General features: G+C 44.1%; 3 protein-coding genes across 3 annotated transcripts; 1 reads left to right on the forward strand and 2 right to left on the reverse strand.

Moving 5' to 3' along the window:
* Nucleotides 1–1411: 1411 nt before the first annotated feature.
* Nucleotides 1412–8578, reverse strand: paics (phosphoribosylaminoimidazole carboxylase, phosphoribosylaminoimidazole succinocarboxamide synthetase). Its single transcript, XM_075484667.1, has 15 exons — nucleotides 8106–8578; nucleotides 7438–7935; nucleotides 7305–7358; nucleotides 6593–7213; nucleotides 6196–6273; nucleotides 5811–5968; nucleotides 4390–4429; nucleotides 4096–4293; nucleotides 3129–3307; nucleotides 2866–3045; nucleotides 2625–2738; nucleotides 2453–2536; nucleotides 2065–2245; nucleotides 1820–1978; nucleotides 1412–1715 (listed from the first exon to the last, which is right to left on the reverse strand). The coding sequence occupies exons 1-15, from the start codon at nucleotides 8491–8493 to the stop codon at nucleotides 1549–1551; spliced, it is 3099 nt and encodes a 1032-aa protein (XP_075340782.1). The 5' UTR covers nucleotides 8494–8578; the 3' UTR covers nucleotides 1412–1548.
* Nucleotides 4625–12777, forward strand: ppat (phosphoribosyl pyrophosphate amidotransferase). The gene is made up of 11 exons (XM_075484668.1): nucleotides 4625–5220; nucleotides 8943–9009; nucleotides 9351–9557; nucleotides 9852–9964; nucleotides 10053–10198; nucleotides 10629–10701; nucleotides 10785–10936; nucleotides 11030–11157; nucleotides 11251–11472; nucleotides 11912–12032; nucleotides 12113–12777. Exons 1-11 carry the CDS (start codon nucleotides 5093–5095, stop codon nucleotides 12283–12285), a joined length of 1530 nt encoding a protein of 509 aa, XP_075340783.1. The 5' UTR covers nucleotides 4625–5092; the 3' UTR covers nucleotides 12286–12777.
* A 19-nt stretch (nucleotides 12778–12796) lies between these two features.
* On the reverse strand, nucleotides 12797–17992 carry LOC142400076 (uncharacterized). Its single transcript, XM_075484669.1, has 9 exons — nucleotides 17821–17992; nucleotides 17657–17720; nucleotides 17039–17094; nucleotides 16863–16896; nucleotides 16750–16775; nucleotides 16593–16668; nucleotides 15039–16502; nucleotides 13150–13191; nucleotides 12797–13061 (listed from the first exon to the last, which is right to left on the reverse strand). Coding segments are annotated over exons 1-8 (1800 nt in total). The 5' UTR covers nucleotides 17899–17992; the 3' UTR covers nucleotides 12797–13061; nucleotides 13150–13189.
* Between the last annotated feature and the right edge of the window lie 308 nt (nucleotides 17993–18300).

The raw sequence follows: 18300 nt of genomic DNA on the forward strand, positions 1-18300 counted from the left end.
TGGTTTCCCTATTGGTGTGTTGCATTATACCCATTCTGAGAAGGTGTTTGCTGCAAGTGATGTTCAAACGAACAGTGGAAGGAATCTGGAAGCAGATGACCATGCGAGACCGGGTCTGAGGACCAACGCATGGGAGAGCTGGTCAACGAATGAAGGTTATCAACGGACGGTTCACAAGATTCTTTCCTCGAGGCTGTGGAACCAAGTATAGTCTGATAGGGAGAAGAGATGCTGAAGATCTCTTTGATTGGGAGTGACGTACTGGCGACCTCTCCTCCCAGAGTTAGCTTAGCAGTTCCAGACCCAGCCGGACGGATGTTCGGCCAGAAGCAGACGACACCAGAGTAGGGGAGATGGGACGGGACTGGAAGAGCTGCATTACATTGCATTTTAGTACTATTTGTTGTGTGATAATCCACAATTTTATGTATTGTACTTGGTACAAAACTGTGATTAATTGATTTTAAGGTGATGTATTCATTCTATGTGTATTATCAATCAGAACTGATCACTAATATGTCCATTGCCAGTTGTGTTGGTCAACTGTTCGGAGTGCGACCTTTGGTAAAGTGGTCGGTCGCCAAGTGGGGTGGGGCCGTAGGTGAGTTTTCCCAGAATAAGAACATGAGTTACGAAAGTAGCAGCCGGTGGGTTTTTCGCTCCTATGCACTGCGAACAGTGGACAAGTGTGATGGCAATGTAAGACTTGTAGTGTTGTTGAATTCATTTAATCATTGAATGTAATTCGGGTGCGTATATATATTCCTTTTCATTTATTCACAAATGTTCCCGTTGATTGAGGTTGTAGAATTAGGATAATTTAGTGTTGATTATGTTAATTAATTCTTAATTATTCTTTATTAATTCACTGATAAGTGATTTCAGGGGGGACTATGTGGGAGAATAATGTCATGACATTCTCTTGACATGTCAGAATTACATCGTGTGCCTTAATGTGCGGCTCATATGAATATGGGTAAAGGGTAGAATGCGTGTTTATGATTACAGCAGAAGCGCGGCGCCGCCAAGGAAGATTGTGGCCCGGATGACGCATGCATGTTATGATTTAAACCAGTATAAAGTTGGTTCGCAAGATGAACCCGGCGGACATTTTGTAACATTCTGTATGCATATTTGCTGTGACGGTTTGTTCCAATAAACTCCCCAATGGACGGCTGACCGACGCGTGATTCGACTCATTTTCTCCACAACAAAAGTAAGCAGTGCCTTCCATTAGAGTAGTTTGACATAATAGTAACGCACACCAAGCTTTCTCCACATCAAGCGTAGCAGCTTGGTAGCACAATTCGGGGGTCTAACCAGTGACAGTGAAGGAGCACGTACAGTATAAAGTCAGGATGCGTCTGTGGAAAAAGACCTTCAATAGGGTTGAACAAGCACAGACACATAATTCAGAGAGTTTTGATCATTTATTTATTTTTTTCTTTTAATGGAATGATTTGTGTTTCAGAAACATCTGTTAACGGTAAACAAAGACATGACATTTCAGGGTGGGGCACATGGGACTTGAACGGGTCTTTACGCCAATTAGAGGGTGCAGGCCTGCAACTTTTTGTCCGCCAGCTTGAGAGACACCCAGGTGTTGAGCATGGAGGCTCTAAGTTTGCACCACACCAGGTGGTTGGTCAGGCCAAAGATCTGCGCAGCGAACTGAACGGCAGCCTCAGGAGAAAGGATTGTGGAGCAGCCAAGACCTGCAGGGGAAAAAAATAAATAAATCAATGGAAAAACCTGGTTACTATGACAGAAAGCCAAGTGATTTATAACCAAGGAAATAAAACAGCGAGAGCTTTCTCACCACTTGGCATACGGAGGGATGACCAGACATCTTGTGCTCCCCAGTCTGGGGTGAGAGGAGGGCAGTTGATGACAGGATACGCTGTGTTTCCAGACATCACCGGCCCGAGACCGTTACTTCTGCCGGCGACGGCCACAAATACGGTGGAGATGCCATCACCTGTGGAAATGCATAGTTGAGATATTAAGCCATGCAATACTGCTTTATTGATCAGCCAAGGTAAAAAAAATAAAAATAATGCACACCTTCATATTCTGCTTTAATACGGAGAGTCTCATCTGGACCCTTGTGTGCTGAGGTGACCCTCAGGATGCAGGGGATCCCATAGGAGACGCAAGCCTTCTTGATTCTTTCACAGTGAGCCATGTCTGAGGTGGAGCCCATCAGAACCACAACCCTGCCGCTGGCCTGGGGCTCCAGGAGCAGCTGCAGACAACACAGTGATCATCAACTCCACACTGGGCTCAGTTCATTTGTCCACTTTAGGCACAGAACAAGAGTGCGTTATACTACCTCTAAAGATATGTTTGTGTAATTAATCTCGTGCCGAGTGATGGTGGTCTGTTAGAAGACTTCAAAAGAAAAACATTACCTAATCACAAAGATCAGACTAGGACAATTGAGTGAGCATACCTTGACCCTCTCAGAAACCCATTCAAAGTTTCGCTTCACCATCTGCATCGCCTCTGGAGTAACTTCTTTCAGGTCTCGGTACACCTGGAGAGAAAAGGAGAACAGTTTTCACCCTTTGGTTTTTAAAGAATCAAATTAGAAAAAAAAACAACACAGAAGTAGAAACCCTGACCTGCTTATCTTTTTGCTGGCTCCGATCTCCAGCTGGCCACAGCCTCCAGGAATCATTGTCAATCACGTCGGCAAGCACAATCTCTTGTGTTTTCACATTCACGCCAAACTCAATCTATAAACCAGAGAAAAACATTTAATGAAAACAACAACAACAACAACAACAACAACCGTGCCCAGTGGGTTCTGGGGAATAATGGTTACAGCAACACACCAGCAGAGGGCGATGCTGCGCTGCATACCTTCATGTCCACCAGAGTGCAGTTCTGAGTTGCCCAAGCCTTCTCCAAAATCTCAAAAATGGCCACAGTGCTGCGATTCATGATGTCCACCTCGCACTGACCAATAGTGAGCCCAGCCAGGCAGAATTTAGCCGCCAGCAGCTGCTCCTCCGACCACTGCGGATCATTGTTGGCATCATCCTAAAAATCAGAGGGTACACAAACAAACATGCTTAAAGACTGAAAACACACGGAACGCCATCAAGCTGAACCTTTTGACTTACTTTAAAGAACATCTCCATCTTCACGGGGGAGAAGCGGTAGCCCTCTTTGACACCTGGATTCCTCTTGAGGAAGGATCCAGTTGCCACCCTGCGACACACCCACTCAATGGGAATCATCTCACAGTGAGCTGCGATGAACGCCGTGTCTGAGTGCTGCTTCACAAAGGCAGTCTTAATGCCTGGAAAACAGGGCAGACGTTAAGTCATTCTCAACCTCAGGCCTTCACTTCAAGTTTGAAAATTAGCATCAAGATCTGAAAGGAGCAGAGTAGAATACCTCCATTTTCATGGTATACAATTAAAACTTTGGTATTACGGACAGCTCTTCAAAAAAGATGAGCGGTTCAAAGATTTTAAAGCTAGTACAGATCGGTTTCCTAAATTTAATTCTACTTAAGTGGGAAGCTGCTGGTCACGTTCTGGTGAATTATAAGCAGCAACATGGCAAGTCACAAGACAGCCGTTACTGCAGCTCGGCTGAAACACATTAAACTCACGAGAGGCATATGGTTGCAAGTTACCCACTTACTTAGAAATACAGTCAAAGTGGAAAGCAAATTTGAAAGTGCTTCATCCCTGCATAGCTGCATCCACCATGCTTCTGCACATGCCAGCTGTGTCAGAGAGCAGTTCAGAGACTTTTCAGGCTGACAGAAGTTTTCACCAGAAGCAGCAAAGCAAAATCAAATCGCATTTTTCACAGTTTCTTAAATCTAAGGCCAAATAATCAGACTGTAAGTAACAATTTCATCTTTAATTACTTTAGCTGCTAACAAAAATTCAGAATGAACTACCTTAAATTCTGCAATAATAATGACTTTGTGGCTTTAATTCACTCATTGTACAAAGGAATGAGAGGAAAATTTGCCTAAGGGCGAGAATGACATCCAATCCAGCCCACACAGGCACCTCCTGCAAAGTGCCTTGAATGGATTTACACACTATTGCAACTTTAGAAAGTCCTTACCAGATTCCTGGAGCAGTTTGAACACGCAGCTTGTAGTTTTGTTGGCGATAGCAGCCTTGCCCTCCATTTGATCTTTCCTCGCAGCGTTCCCTGCGGTGATCTGGTCCATGGACTTGACCAGAACCAGTCCAGGCTGGTCCACGAGCTCAAAAATCTGCTTCGTCTTTCCCTCATTGAGCTTCTGACCGATGTTCAGTTCTAAAAACGCAAACACAAAGAGGGAACGGAATGATACAATCAGAGCTTGCACGTGTAATTTCACCTATTAAGTGTGCATAAATAGTCGTATGGTACCTGGGGTGGAGGCCATGCTGCTAGTCGATCTTTGACTGTCCTGAAAGACAAACCAAAAAACTCCGCAAGTTGTTAGGTTGTTAGGTGAAGCACCAGGAGGCGCGCAGGCATGCAGTAGAGGAGGAGGGACGAAACCGTATCTTACGCATACTGAGAGCCAATCACGTCCCTCTTTTCATTCACCAAACCAATCACAGCAGCGCAGTGCTCACCACGTGGCAGGAAGACGCTCCAACATCAAACATTAACAAGGAGAAAACTTTTAACTGCCACCATCTTCTCTGTGATGAGAGGGTTGATTTATCAAAAACTGAAATGAAGGCAAAACAGGACGGCCTTTTACCCTATCGATCAATATTGACTAATTAGCAGCAAAATACCTCGTGTGTTTTTGCACTACAGCACATCTGATCAAATACGTTTAGATTAATTTATGATAACACTTCAACTTGTTCTGTTAAAAGCGTACCAAGTTGGTTTTTTAAACTTGTGTTAAAGCGAGCTTTTTCGGACTCGTGATAGCAACTTAAAACGGTGTCAGCTGACTGTTCACCACGTTGTACCACATTAGCACGTGTTTGCTCAATACTATAGCGGCGCGTACGAGCACGCGCATGCCAATTGCTCACAGGCAAACAGGCACGAGACTGTCCGTCGGGGTAACGGGGAACCCGGGGGGCAGACAGACAGCAGCCGCAGCGACATGGAGTTTGAGGAGTCCGGTATCGGGGAGGAGTGCGGGGTTTTCGGCTGTGTTGCAGCTGGAGAGTGGCCCACACAGCTGGAGGTGGCTCAGGTGTTGACTTTGGGACTCGTGGCGTTACAGCACAGGTGAGTAACGTGGACAGTTTGTAACGGCCGCCAATTATCCCGTTGGCTAATGGCATCTTAGCACGTCCCCAGAGTCAAGCTCATAGGGTTGGAATTTGTAATTTTGCTTCAGCAAGAAACGTGGAAAACTTTTTTTTTTTTTTTTAAATACTGAAAATAAAAAAGTTTACTCTTATCCAGAAAAGAACTTAAACAAGTTAAAAAAAAACCGCATAAAGGTTTTTTGTTGTTTTTACAACAATTATTTACAATGAATTTTTTGACCACTTCAGCTATGACCTGTTGCAAAATTGGGAAAATGCTAGTCAGAATACCCACACAGTCTTACCCAAAATTAATTCTATTGTACCGTCAAAATTGGAAAACCATGTGAATATGCAGGGATTTTATCAAAGTAGTTGTCAAATGATGATAATAGTATGACACGCAGACTATCTTAAAAGGCAGAAATTAGCTGTATATGTATTTTCATTATAGCACAGGAGTATTGTGATTACTTCAGGCTATTTAAAGAATACTTATGTTGTTTATCAATTTATCTCAGTTGCAGTTTTTTTTAGAGTTGATGACAATTTATTAGTAGATATTACCTGTTCTTGTGGGGATGGATGAGGATGGGCTATTGAGCAGACCGATTTGATCTTTATTATGGGGATGTGCTCCTGCTCCTCTTTGCACTGGGCCTCCACTTTATCAGCAGAATTACGGCCAGAGTTCAGTTTTTTTGCTGGTGTTTGGAGAGTGGACTCTGAAAATAATGAGAAATGCAGGTAGTACAGTGGTTTTTTTTTTTCCTTTGGGCCGTTGTAACATGGAACACATTATGCGTTATGTTACAACTGTACCCTTATCTGTAATTTCATTATGAGGCTCCATGGCAAATCATGGGACTGAGACAGCAATTACATGGTCCTCAGTCAATTGTGGACATCATGTGACCTGCAAAGTGATAACAGAGGGAGGCATATTTCAAACCTTGGTCCACAGCTTTCCTCTTCGTTCCTCTGTGGCCAGGAAAGGTATCCTCTTTTTCTGCCCAGGTTTCAGAAGGGCCTGCGAGCAATACACAACAAAGGACAATTACAGAGATTAGGTCAACGCAAAAAATTTGCTTTCTTGTGCTTTTTAAAAAAACCAAAACGTTTTTGTGTCATTAAGATAGAAGATTAGGTGTATCTGAAATGAGCTGTTTTCACTCCAGGTTTTTTTTTTTTTTTTAATTATTGTCAGCTTATTTAGTAGATTCAAGCTGTGTTAAAGTTGCGTAATATGAGGTAAAATGTATGTTTTCATCCGCCATCGATCTGGAGTCTCGTTTCATTAACAGACTAATGGTAATTGATTAATGAATGGGTGGTGATGATGAGCTCACTCATCAGTCTGTGGTGTTGGTCCAAACGGTGCTGCCTGTGCGCATTTGGCTTCGGATCGTTGGAGTTTGAAGCAACGTCGGTGGCTACGGACGAGACGGAATCGGAACTGCAAGTTTTTTCGTCCAGTTCTCCCACCATTGCCGTCACCGTATTTGTCTTTGTCAGATAGACGTCTTCCTGCTGGTTTTCCTCACATCCCTCCAGCATTGCTAGTGTGCCTGAGTGCCTGGCGTCCGCAGCTCCCGTGTCATGTGATGAGCCATTAGTAGCGTGATTCATAATGGTTTCTACTTCATCGTAGAACCTCATGAGGCGTCTTGGGTCAGAGTCATCAGTCTTTCCCCTCTGAAGGGAGCGGTAAAGGTACTTGAGGTTTTTGTACTTGGTGTGACACTGCTTCCAGTCACGTTCAATGCCTTGTTGCTTTAACCTGTTGGAGATCTGGACAAAGATGTCCCTCTTTCTGGTCGAGCTCTCCAGCTGCCTGCATATGCGCTCGTCGGACCAGACCTGAATGAGCGCTTTGACCTCTTGGTCGCTCCAGTTTCGACCGGTGTCTGACACCGTGACCACATGGAACGTGTCAGAGCTGGCTGAGTCCATGTGCATTAAATGGACGTCTGAAAAAGGATGGAAGAGGGTAAGAAAAGCTCACTTAAATAATGTTGACTTGCACAGGGATTTGGGAGAAATGCTTTGTCAAATCTGTACCTCTACATTGTGCATCCATGTCTCCATCAATGTCATATTCATCACTGTTGTCATCTGAAAATAAAACAGGAGATTTAATATCTTGAAGTTTCGATTCCAAAACTTCAATGTGCATTGCAACATGAATACTTGCCATCATCGATCTCTATGACAATCTCACTCTCTGAGGTTGTCATCTGTCCTGTGTTGGCTGCTGGTATCTGTAGCCTCCCTGCTCCCATTTCTCCGTTATACAACCTCTTCTGCATTTCCGTGGTCCCATTATCCAGTCCCTGGTCGAGCAGGATGACTTCCACCTCCTCAAAGAACTTCATGTACTTCCCCGGGCTTCCCGCGCTGCTGCCCCCAGCCACATGGGCACTTTTAGCAGTCTTGTAGTCATACTTCAAATTCTTGTATTTGGTTCGACACTGTTTCCAGTTGCGTACCACTCCAAACTTTCTCTGCATCTGACGGGCCATCTCTTGGAAGATGCACTTGTTGCGTAGCGTGCTTTTCAAGCGTTCCCGAATACTCCGGTCGGCCCAGACGCACAACAGCGCCCGCACCTCGTCGTCTGTCCAGTGGCGACCCCCCTCTTCAGCCACATTGGGAGTGAAAGGAAGAGTGGGATGGATGCGACTCTTCATGCCTGCAGACAATGCACACACAGTTATTTTTGTCTAAAGTCTGTATAAATCAGTTTTGAGAGAAAGCAAGTAAAACCTATTTGAGCCAGAATGCTTGTTTGTCTTTTTGTCAGTTTGAAAAATACAAATTTGTTATCGTCAGTGCTACTGTTGATGTTAAGTGCACATTTACCTTCATGCAATGGTATTGGGATTGAGGACGGATAGATTCCTCTGTTATTACCCACATCTTCCTCCCAGCCCTCCACCGGCCTTGCTTCCACTCCTGGGCTGTAGTTTCCTGATGTGCCTGCTGCTGCGTCAGGCTTCCTGCTCTGAAGTCCCAGGCTCCTGCTCTTGGCCTGACACTCCCGCCAGCTGCGCACAACACTGAGCCGCCTTAGACGCTCTGAGATCAACTCAAATGTGACTCTGCTCTCTGCTACGTGCTGAGCTCCAATCTCATCCCACACTGATATTAGAGCCAGCACCTCTGCCTCCCCCCACTGCCTTTCCATCGAGCCTTTTTCGTCCACAACCTCCCTATCATCTCCTCTTTGTCTCTCTGCACCTCTCTCCATGTTTGAGCTGACCTGGAAACGCTTTTTTTCCCTCAGCCCCTCTGTCTCTGCTGCCCGGTTCCCTAGGCAACCAGGCGGTTAAGCCTGAAAGCAACGCCTTCATGCTGAAAAGCAGCCTTACCACTGGCTTAAGCTGTGTGCAGAGGGGGCGGGACCAGCTGTAATCTGAGAAGCAGCTTGGTAAATGGACTGAAACTGCAGCAAGGCGACTCTCCATATATGGCAGCTCCACATCAGAGAAGCCCTTCGGTTTTTTTCCCTCCTGTTTGTCATTCCTGCTCCTTTTTACTTGAGTCAAACCAGTTTGATCCGCCTCGAGGTGCACGTCAAACTGAAGCGGGAAATACTATGATTCATGTTTAGTCTTGCAGAAATTAAACAAAGATAACGCACCTTGAATCTCTTTCCATAGATGTAATGCAATTCACATTTTGTTGTTTTCTACTCAGGGGTCAGGAAAGTGCTGGGATTGTCACAAGTAATGGAGCCAGCTCACCCACATACACAAGCCACAAGGTAACACCTCCTTCTGTGGCTACACAGAAGCACAGTTTTACTCACTATCAAAAAACACACCTCAAAAACAAGAGATAGATTTTCATTGTTCCAGATGTGTGTGTGTGTGTGTGTGTGTGTGTGTACAACCCACTCAGCTGGATAAACTTACATTAAACATTCTGATGGTTGTGAAGGTCTCTGCTGGTTTATTTCAAGGCCTAAACACATCCAGAGTATGACCTGGTTTTACAAGATGCAACACAATTGGTGTATATTGCTGTTTTTTTTTTGTTTTTTTTTTTTCCTTCTGATTTAGTGCTGACTGATTAAAAACGATTATCCCTCTTGCCATTTCTCAGGGCATGGGATTAGTGAGCAGTGCTTTCCCACCAGAGGCCCTTCTTAAACTGCGCTATGGTAACCTCGGCATTTGTCACACACGCTATTCAACCACTGGGATCTCAGAGCTGCAGAACTGCCAGCCCTTTGTGGTGGATACACTGCATGGCAAGATTGCTGTAGCCCACAATGGAGAGTTGGTTAATGCCAAAGCCTTGAGGAAAAAGGTGAGGATGCCCCCCCCCCCCTCACTGTTTAGGCAGAATGTGCTGCATATCAATGTTTTATGTGCTCTTTATTGGTCGTTACCACAAATAAACCTAATGTGTGATCATTCTTCCAAGATGAGTTGGGGATGTTAGTATTTATATACTGTATATTTAATTGGGGGGACATCACATACACTTATTTTTGTTAGTTTTTTTTAGGTATGTTACAAATATTTATGTGCAAAGTAATCAACAGTAGGCTGCATGAAAAAACACCTCCGTATAAATGAGTCATAACTTTGTCATGTGCAGGTAATGCGCCATGGTGTCGGCCTCTCCACGTGCTCAGACAGCGAGCTCATCACCCAGCTGCTGGCTTTGACTCCACCCATGGAGGAGCTGGACACACCGGACTGGGTTGCCAGGTGAATACTGAGATCGAATGCCTCATAAATGTTTTTTTCTTGTTTGTAAGCTATTTCAGTATCCATTGTACTTGTTTTTTTATTGCAGAATTAAAAACCTCATGTCTGAAACTCCGACGTCGTACTCGCTGTTGGTCATGTACAAAGATGTCATCTACGCGGTGCGTGACCTTTTTGGGAATCGGCCCCTCTGCATTGGACGGATTGTGCCCATCTCAAAGCTCCACAGTGCAGGTATCTGAGCATGCTTGGGAGAGGTTTGAGGTCTGTGTTTTGTTTCTTTTGTCTGTGAGCAAGATTACAAAAAAGTACAACGCTGAGTGTTAGGAAACTTGATGGAGAGGTGAAGTGTGAGCAGAAGGACCCTTCTTTTAGTCTGAATCCAAAACCCTTCTCCTAAATCAGCCTGAGCAGAGAAGGCCCCCTTGGACTGCCCTTCCCTTTACTACATGTGACCGTTAAATCCGTCCATCTGCATTCTGGAAACAAACATGTTTTTCCTCCAAAGACCCCTATTTGTTTACTGATAAAGAGGGGCCTTGCAAAAAGCTTAACAGTGCTGGAGCCTGAGGGGCTTTTATGTGACTGGCTGGCCTTTGATTTCATTAGAGGTCAGATGGGTACGCTGGTGGATGATTAACTTGACTTTTTGATCCATGATTAGCTGCAGGAGAGGAGGACACTGAGGGGTGGGTTGTGTCATCAGAGTCGTGCAGCTTCCAGTCGATTGGTGCCAAGTAAGTCCTTTAAAAACGTCTTCTGTATAATAACTGAAGCCTGCAGTGCTTTGAGTTCCGACCATTGTCACATTCTGACTTAGGTATTACAGAGAGGTGTTACCGGGGGAAATCGTCCAGATATCCAAGCATGGTGTCAAGTCTCTGAGTGTTGTGCCCCGCCCTGAAGGAGACCTCCCTGCCTTCTGCATCTTTGAATATGTTTATTTTGCCAGACCAGACTCCATCTTCGAAGGTATGAGTCTTTATCATCTGTAACACACCTCGTGAACTTGCTCCTAACTGTCTGGCTGCTTTGTATGTGAATATGTATTTGACTGTGCTGCAGGACAGATGGTGTATACAGTGAGGCAGCGCTGTGGTCGGCAGTTAGCCATTGAGGCTCCAACAAATGCGGACGTGGTCAGCACTGTCCCAGAGTCTGCCACCCCTGCTGCTCTGGGTTATGCTCAGCAGGTCTGTCTGCAAGCCGTCTGCTGTAGGAAAAGCTGTCGCACCAGCTGGTGGACCTCTCTTCTCACAACCATGTCTTTTTTGTCCTCCTCATAGTCTGGTCTTCCCTACATGGAGGTTCTGTGTAAGAACCGCTACGTTGGAAGAACATTTATTCAGCCAAATACCCGCTTGAGGCAACTAGGAGTTGCTAAGAAGTTTGGGGTGCTGACAGACAACTTTGCTGGGAAGCGTGTGGTGCTAATTGATGACTCCATCGTCAGAGGCAACACAATCTCCCCCATTATTAAACTGCTGCGGGAAGCTGGTGCAACAGAGGTCAGTTTCCAAGAACTTGACAGATTGTTGTGACGTGATAAGATGGACTGTCATTTAGTGGTTCACAAGCTGGTTGGACAGATGAGTAAAATAAGGCCTCATAATGTACTTTTAAGCTTTTGTAATCTATTCTACACAATTAATTTAAATGGGTTTTTCTTACATTCTTGCTCAGTGCCTCTGCTCAAATCAGAAGTTCTTACAAAACATATTGGACTTAATAACCATCCATGTGAAAAGGCAGTTGCATCATACACTACAATCGGCAGTGTTTTTTAATGCGTCTTTCATTTACAATTGAAGTTTAAAATATTTTTAGACTGGCAAACGTCACACTTTGGGACATTAACAGCACAAATAAACGATCTGATCAGCAGGAAAAAAAAAAGCAACACTCACTCTGTTCATATTTTATTAACCTAAATGCTCTCCTGGACAGGTCCACATCAGGGTGGCATCACCACCCATCAAGTTCCCTTGCTACATGGGCATCAACATTCCAACAAAGGAGGAGCTCATTGCCAACAAGCCAGAGTTTAAGGACATTGCTGGTTATATTGGTAAGGCCTAATGTACAATGAGGTCCCAATGACAGCATGATCTACTGTATATCTTTGTTAACATGAACACTGTTGTGCAGGTGCTGACAGTGTTGAGTATCTAACTGTGGAGGGCCTCGTATCAGCTGTCCAGGAGGGGATAACTTCTCTCCAAGAGAAGGATAAGATCAGCTCCAACAACAAATCCAGTGGGAGAGTGGGCCACTGCACTGCCTGCCTAACTGGGAAATATCCAGTGGAGCTGGAGTGGTAACACTACAGCCAAAGTACTGTGAAAAAGTACCTCAATACTGCAACCTGGAACATAAACTACAGCACAGCAGTCATCCCTCAGCTCAGAACTTTTAATCAGTGTCTCTCATTCAACTGTAGTGGCGGAGCTTTGCAGCAGTTTTCTGGGGGTGTTTTTTTCTTTTAACATTCTGATGTCACTGGATGGTGTGATTACAGGGGCACTTTTCTGAGCCAACCAAAATACCTTTATGCGTTGCATGTCTTTGTAAGGTTGCTCCGTAAACGTATCGTCTGAAAAATCTAAAACTAGCTTCACATGTAATCCAAGCATCCAGAGCATTAGATCGAATGTTCCATGTCAGAAACGCACACAAGAATAGTGACCAAAAAGTGAAATAACCTTTATTTTTCCTTGTTTACTTAAATTAACCGCTATGCTGTCTTTTGAATCCTTTGGATATTCTTTTCTCTGGAAGGAAAATGTCTTGTAATAAACAGAATGCAACGAGAACATGTATTCAGCCTTTTTTTTAAATTTTTTATTATTATTTACACAGAACAGGAAGCTGTATTAACTTTTAAAAACAATACACTAGATCTAAAATTTAACAAGAGGATTCACTGGATATGAACAATGTAACATACAACCGGACGGCTTTTAAACAGTAACTGATAACATTTTAAGCCATTATTGGTGGTTTTAAATTACTTCAAAAAGACTTAAAACTCCATTCCTCAATGGAACCTGTTGAACAGTTGTGGGTTTGTTCTTGTTGTTCTCTTCGTCTCCATCATCTGTTAATGGAGAAGAAAAGAGGGTGATTAAAGGAACACAAGCTGCGAGGCCCTGAAAATAGTGTGCTTAGGAATGAACTATAATTACCTGGGGAATAACCATTGCCCATTCAATTCTCAAGTGAACTTCCTGTTAAACAAAGCACAAAAACTATTTTTCTGCAACGAGTGATGAACAACACGGTGCGCAGCCTAAGTTGAGGCCTGATGCATCTTAAATATGGAGTAGTGTATGATGTGATAGCCTCTGATAGCGGACTTGTGTCTGTGCTTGTCCTGTTGGATCTCAGTGCTGCATTTGATACGGTCGATCACAGTATCTTATTACACAGACTTGAACATGTTATTGGGATTAAAGGAACTGCATTAGGCTGGTTTAAATCATATTTATCTGATAGATTTCAGTTTGTTCTTGTAAATGAAGAATCTTCCTCACACACCAGAGTAAGTCATGGAGTTCCCCAGGGTTCTGTGCTTGGACCGATTCTTTTTACTTTATACATGCTTCCATTAGGTAACATTATTAGACAGCATGGCATAAATTTCCATTGCTATGCTGATGATACTCAGCTGTACTTATCTATAAAACCAGATGAACCCAATAGGTTGGTCAGACTACAAGCATGTCTTAAAGACATAAAGACCTGGATGACTCAGAACTGTCTGCTGCTAAATTCAGACAAAACTGAAGTCGTTATCTTTGGACCTGAGCGTTTCAGGGAGAAATTGTCTAGCTATATAGTTACTCTAGATGGGATTTCCTTGGCTTCTAGTTCTACAGTGAGGAACCTTGGAGTTATTTTTGACCAGAACTTATCATTTGACTCGCATATAAAACAGGTTTCTAGGACTGCCTTCTTTCACCTTCGTAATATTGTTAAAATCAGGAACATCTTGTCTCAGAGTGATGCAGAAAAACTAATTCATGCATTTGTTACTTCAAGATTGGACTACTGTAATTCTTTATTATTGGGCTGTCCTACATATTCTCTGAAAAGCCTTCAGTTGATCCAAAATGCTGCAGCCAGAGTTTTGACGAGAACTAACAGGAGAGATCATATTTCTCCAGTTTTAGCTTCTCTTCATTGGCTCCCTGTTAAATTCAGAATAGAATTTAAGATTCTTCTCCTCACATATAAAGCTCTTAATGACCGAGCTCCATCATATCTTAAAGATCTCATTGTAAGATATTTTCCTAACAGAGCACTTCGTTCCCAAACTGCAGGTTTACTTGAGGTTCCCAGAGTTTCTAAAAGTAGAATGGGAGGCAGAGCCTTCAGTTATCAGGCCCCTCAATTGTGGAATAAGCTGCCAGTAAATGTCCGGGAAGCAGACACCCTTTCCACTTTTAAGACCAGGCTTAAAACTTTCCTTTTTGATAAAGCTTATAGTTAGGGATGGCTCAGGTGATCCTGAAACATCCCATAGTTAAGCTGCTATAGGCCTAGACTGCTGGGGGGCCTCATCTGACACACCTTTCCTCACTTTACTCTCTTTATGTATATGTGATATTATTGTGGTCATTAACTCGTGTTTCCCTGTTCCAACAGATATCCTTTGAATGGTGTTACAGTGCCGCCGTCGCGGTGGCCCCCTGCCCCCTCCCCCCCCCCCCCCTTTTTCTGTCTTCTCAAACCCCAGCTGGTCGAGGCGGATGGCCACCCTTCCTGAGTCTGGTTCTGCCAGAGGTTTCTTCCTGTTAAAAGGGAGTCGTTTCTCTCCACAGTCGCCTCAGGCACGCCGCTCAGGCCGGGAGATTGGACCGAAAAACAAAAAGTTTTCAGTGCAATCTGTTGGTTTTCTTAGCTAGGAAATTGTTTTTGAATTGGCTCTATATGAACGAATTGGATTATTTTATGAATTATGATTATTATTAATTAATTGAATTCCAATTGGCTTGAATTGGACTTACTATCTAAGTGCCTTGAGATGACATTTGTTGTATTTGGCGCTATATAAATAAATGAATGTGCTTACATAGGCCAGAAAAATCGGCTGCAGATCCAGGCCGGTGCCGACTCATCCAGGCTTCCTGATGCGCCAACGGCCGCTGGGTTCTGCGCTGGCTTGGGCTGTACGAGAGGCCTAAGTGAGGTAGCTCAGATGGAGAAAGGCAGTCCCTCGGCAGCTCTCTCCTGTGGCTTTTGGACCCTGGGGAGTATGTGCAGTACTCCTCCCTGGAATATTTGGACTGGGGATGGTCGTTCCATCCCAGCTCCCTGTGGCGTTTCCTCAGGACGGAGCGGTGGGGCGACAAGGCTAGAGCCGCCAGCGCCGAGGAAGAGTGGCCCCCGGTGGCCTTGGAGCTTCTCGCACAGAGACGGCAGGGAGGGCCATTAAAGGAAGCCGACTTGTTCTGGCATGCAAACTTGTGGTAAAGTTTCATGAAGTCTTCGTCAATTTTCTTTGGCGAGTAAGAGGTGGAGCGCGGTGGCAGTAAGGAGTCAAAGGAGAGGTGTCGTCTGAGTCTGTGATGGCCGTCTGCTGTCCTGGCTGACAGAGGAGAGCGAGACTGAGGCTGCAAAGACTGATGGGAGTCTTGAGGGTAAAGCATCCTTAGCTGCACAACCGGCCTCCGAGGGGGGGAGGACAGAGATGTGGACAGCGACCGAGGCCTCATTGGCTCTCGGGAACAGCTGACCATGGAATATTCTTTGGGGCTTCTGGAAAACGCATGAGGCGACCTACTGAGGGTGGTCCTCACTATTGCTTTGAAAGGACTCTGCCTGAGAGGGGAGCTGTAGATACCGGGCCTCTCTCTTACAGCAGGGCTCTCTGTTGCACATGTGGAGCGGCCTGATCGATGTGACGGCTCGGGAAACCTTTTAAGCCTGAAGGGTGGATCCTCGGATGCTTCGGCAGCAGCGTGGCGAGGTTGTGAAAGCCAGGCGGTGTAAATGGACGCACGCTCTCCCAGCTGGGGCAGTTTGGGTGGGGACAGCTGACCCACAGTGAAGGTCTCATTCAGTGAGATTTCTTTCGGTTCAAAGATCTCAGAGAAATTCATCACACGGACTGGATGGGGCCGCTCTCTTCTCAGCAAGCCTCTCTCCTTACCAGCAGAACGAGGGGTTGTTTCAGCCCTCACCAGCTGCCTTTTCACGGGGCTGCTGGAGCGATCCCTGAGCAGCGACCTGCTGCTCATCTCTATTGGGTTGCAGTTGGCGTGTCTCAGCGAAACATCGAAGGTGCCGTTGAGATTGCTTCTTTTTGACTGCTGCCGCCACCTGCGGTACCTCCTCAGCACCGAGTCGGCCGCCGCAGAGACATGCTGCCGGTGCCAAGCTCTCCCTATTCGACTAACCATGCTGGGGTAGAGCTCCACCAAGGAACTGCCGTTACTACTCAGAGACATTTGCAGGTCCTCGTCCTGATCCTCTGGCTGGAGTTCACCCTCAGAAAAGCTTTTCAAACTCGCTTCCAATGAGCCAACAGTTCCGTCTGTGGAGTTAAATGGCGAAAATAAAAGTCAGACACACTTTTTTCTTGGCAATAGCTGCTCAAAAAGATTGACTTCTTTTGTGCCCTTACTGTGATTGTCCACCACAAACTGGATGATGGAGTCACAAGACTCATCTTCTCCATCCTCTTGATGAGTGACGTCCAACTATTGAAAATACACCACGATTACTTTAAGCTACATTAGATATTCAGTGCAGAAGTGTTTGATAAATGTAGGTATATGCACCTGAGAGTCTCCTGTAATGTCCTGTGCTGTAGAAGAAAGGTTACAGAAATTAATGTAGACAAAATTGAAGTGAAGCACAAAGACATCTGCTTATTTTTTTGCTAGAACCTTACCATTTAATGACAACTCGCTCAAATCTGTCGGGCTCTGAAGAGAAGATACGTGCGATTAAAGCATATATATATATCGATGCAAAGGGTACTTAGTGTCTGAATTTACTGGCAGTCACTAAGTTTGTGTGATTCAGTTTGTGTACATGACTGCATAGGAAGAAGATAGCAACCCAAACCTTGGACTGCAGTATGTCCAGCGTTTTTTTGGACAAGTTTATGTAGTGTCCAAGTGCTTCACCATGAAAGAAAGACAGGAAAGATACTGCAATTAGTCCAGGAAACAAAAATGGTGCAGGAGCAACTGTTATGTTCTATTACTCCGTGCTCTTCCATTTGTGTTAATGTTTTATTCTCTAAGCTGTCAAATGGGTATATTCAACCATAGCAAACCAGCAAATGTCCGGCGAGTTAACGATTGGCTTAGAGATGAGTCCAATAATGTTTATGAACGAAAGACTTGTTTAAAAAAAAAAAAAAAAAACTTTGAATGGGACAAGTATACAGCATTTCTTCTCATTTCAGTTTGTTGGTAGGCAGTAACAGTGAGATACCAGTAGATGGCGTCAAAGGATACATTCAAATACAGTATACAGAAGTCAGTAAGAATGGTAACTAATATGTCTGGTACTCATCCTTTTACTTTATGCAATTTAGTTACACAGCGGTTCATTTCACGACTGTCCAATATGAATTTGCATCGCTGTAAAGTTATTTGTTAACGTAACGTTACAAACCGTTTTATTAATACTTAAAATGACGGAAAGAAACAACGTTTTGTTTTATAAAAAACTTACTGCTGGATTTTAGATTGCTGAGGTTCACCTCTAACCCTCCGTCTTGGTGCTGAAGTCTTGAATACTGTTGAAAACAATCGCAAAGTTTAGCAAACTCGCAGACTTTCCCTTAAGCTAACGCTATCTAATTCTGTCGAGTCTCGTAAACATTAACATTAACAAACCTTGTCTATGATTCGATCCAGTGACATTTTAAAGTTGAGGCTATTTTCATACAATCGTTTCTTGACGAGCTGCTCCATATTTCGTATGAAAAGTATATTTTCCTGTCCCTCTCAGACACTTGAAACTGTAGCGGGGCAAGTTATAGAGAAAGGCGCTTTCAGTTAGAGTTTCTCCTTCAAAAATATAGCGAAATGTGATTGGACAATATATAAGCGGTGCCTTCAGAAGTACTCGTAAATCGCGCTTACCAAAAGTAGTGCGATGAATTGTTCACTTAATAGGCAAACTGCAAATGGAGGGCTTAAGTGGAATTGATAGTGACAGTGGTGAGGTTGCGTTACTATTCGGGCTCATATATATATATATAAAGCACATATATATATAATATTTAATTGATAAATAGTTATGACATTTGAAGGATATATAGAAAATACGGATGCATTTTGAACACACTAAATTGGATCAAACTTTTAAATAAT

This window comes from Odontesthes bonariensis, chromosome 15 (genome assembly GCF_027942865.1).
Source record: "Odontesthes bonariensis isolate fOdoBon6 chromosome 15, fOdoBon6.hap1, whole genome shotgun sequence".
Lineage (NCBI taxonomy): Eukaryota > Metazoa > Chordata > Actinopteri > Atheriniformes > Atherinopsidae > Odontesthes > Odontesthes bonariensis.

What these genes read in the sequence shown, in the direction of transcription:
- paics (XM_075484667.1), bottom strand. Translation starts at nt 8,493, where the DNA reads ATGGAGAGAGGTGCAGAGAGACAAAGAGGAGATGATAGGGAGGTTGTG. An exon ending in AGATGGAGATGTTCTTTAAA is followed by an intron (nt 3,046 to 3,128) that starts GTAAGTCAAAAG and finishes TCTGATTTTTAG; the next exon opens with GATGATGCCAACAATGATCC. An exon ending in GGGTTTCTGAGAGGGTCAAG is followed by an intron (nt 2,246 to 2,452) that starts GTATGCTCACTC and finishes TGTTGTCTGCAG; the next exon opens with CTGCTCCTGGAGCCCCAGGC.
- LOC142400076 (XM_075484669.1), bottom strand. Translation starts at nt 17,898, where the DNA reads ATGGAGCAGCTCGTCAAGAAACGATTGTATGAAAATAGCCTCAACTTT. An exon ending in TGGATCGAATCATAGACAAG is followed by an intron (nt 17,721 to 17,820) that starts GTTTGTTAATGT and finishes TGTTTTCAACAG; the next exon opens with TATTCAAGACTTCAGCACCA. An exon ending in GTTTGTGGTGGACAATCACA is followed by an intron (nt 16,503 to 16,592) that starts GTAAGGGCACAA and finishes TTAACTCCACAG; the next exon opens with ACGGAACTGTTGGCTCATTG.
- ppat (XM_075484668.1), top strand. Translation starts at nt 5,093, where the DNA reads ATGGAGTTTGAGGAGTCCGGTATCGGGGAGGAGTGCGGGGTTTTCGGC. An exon ending in CTCGTGGCGTTACAGCACAG is followed by an intron (nt 5,221 to 8,942) that starts GTGAGTAACGTG and finishes TTTTCTACTCAG; the next exon opens with GGGTCAGGAAAGTGCTGGGA. An exon ending in CCAAAGCCTTGAGGAAAAAG is followed by an intron (nt 9,558 to 9,851) that starts GTGAGGATGCCC and finishes TGTCATGTGCAG; the next exon opens with GTAATGCGCCATGGTGTCGG.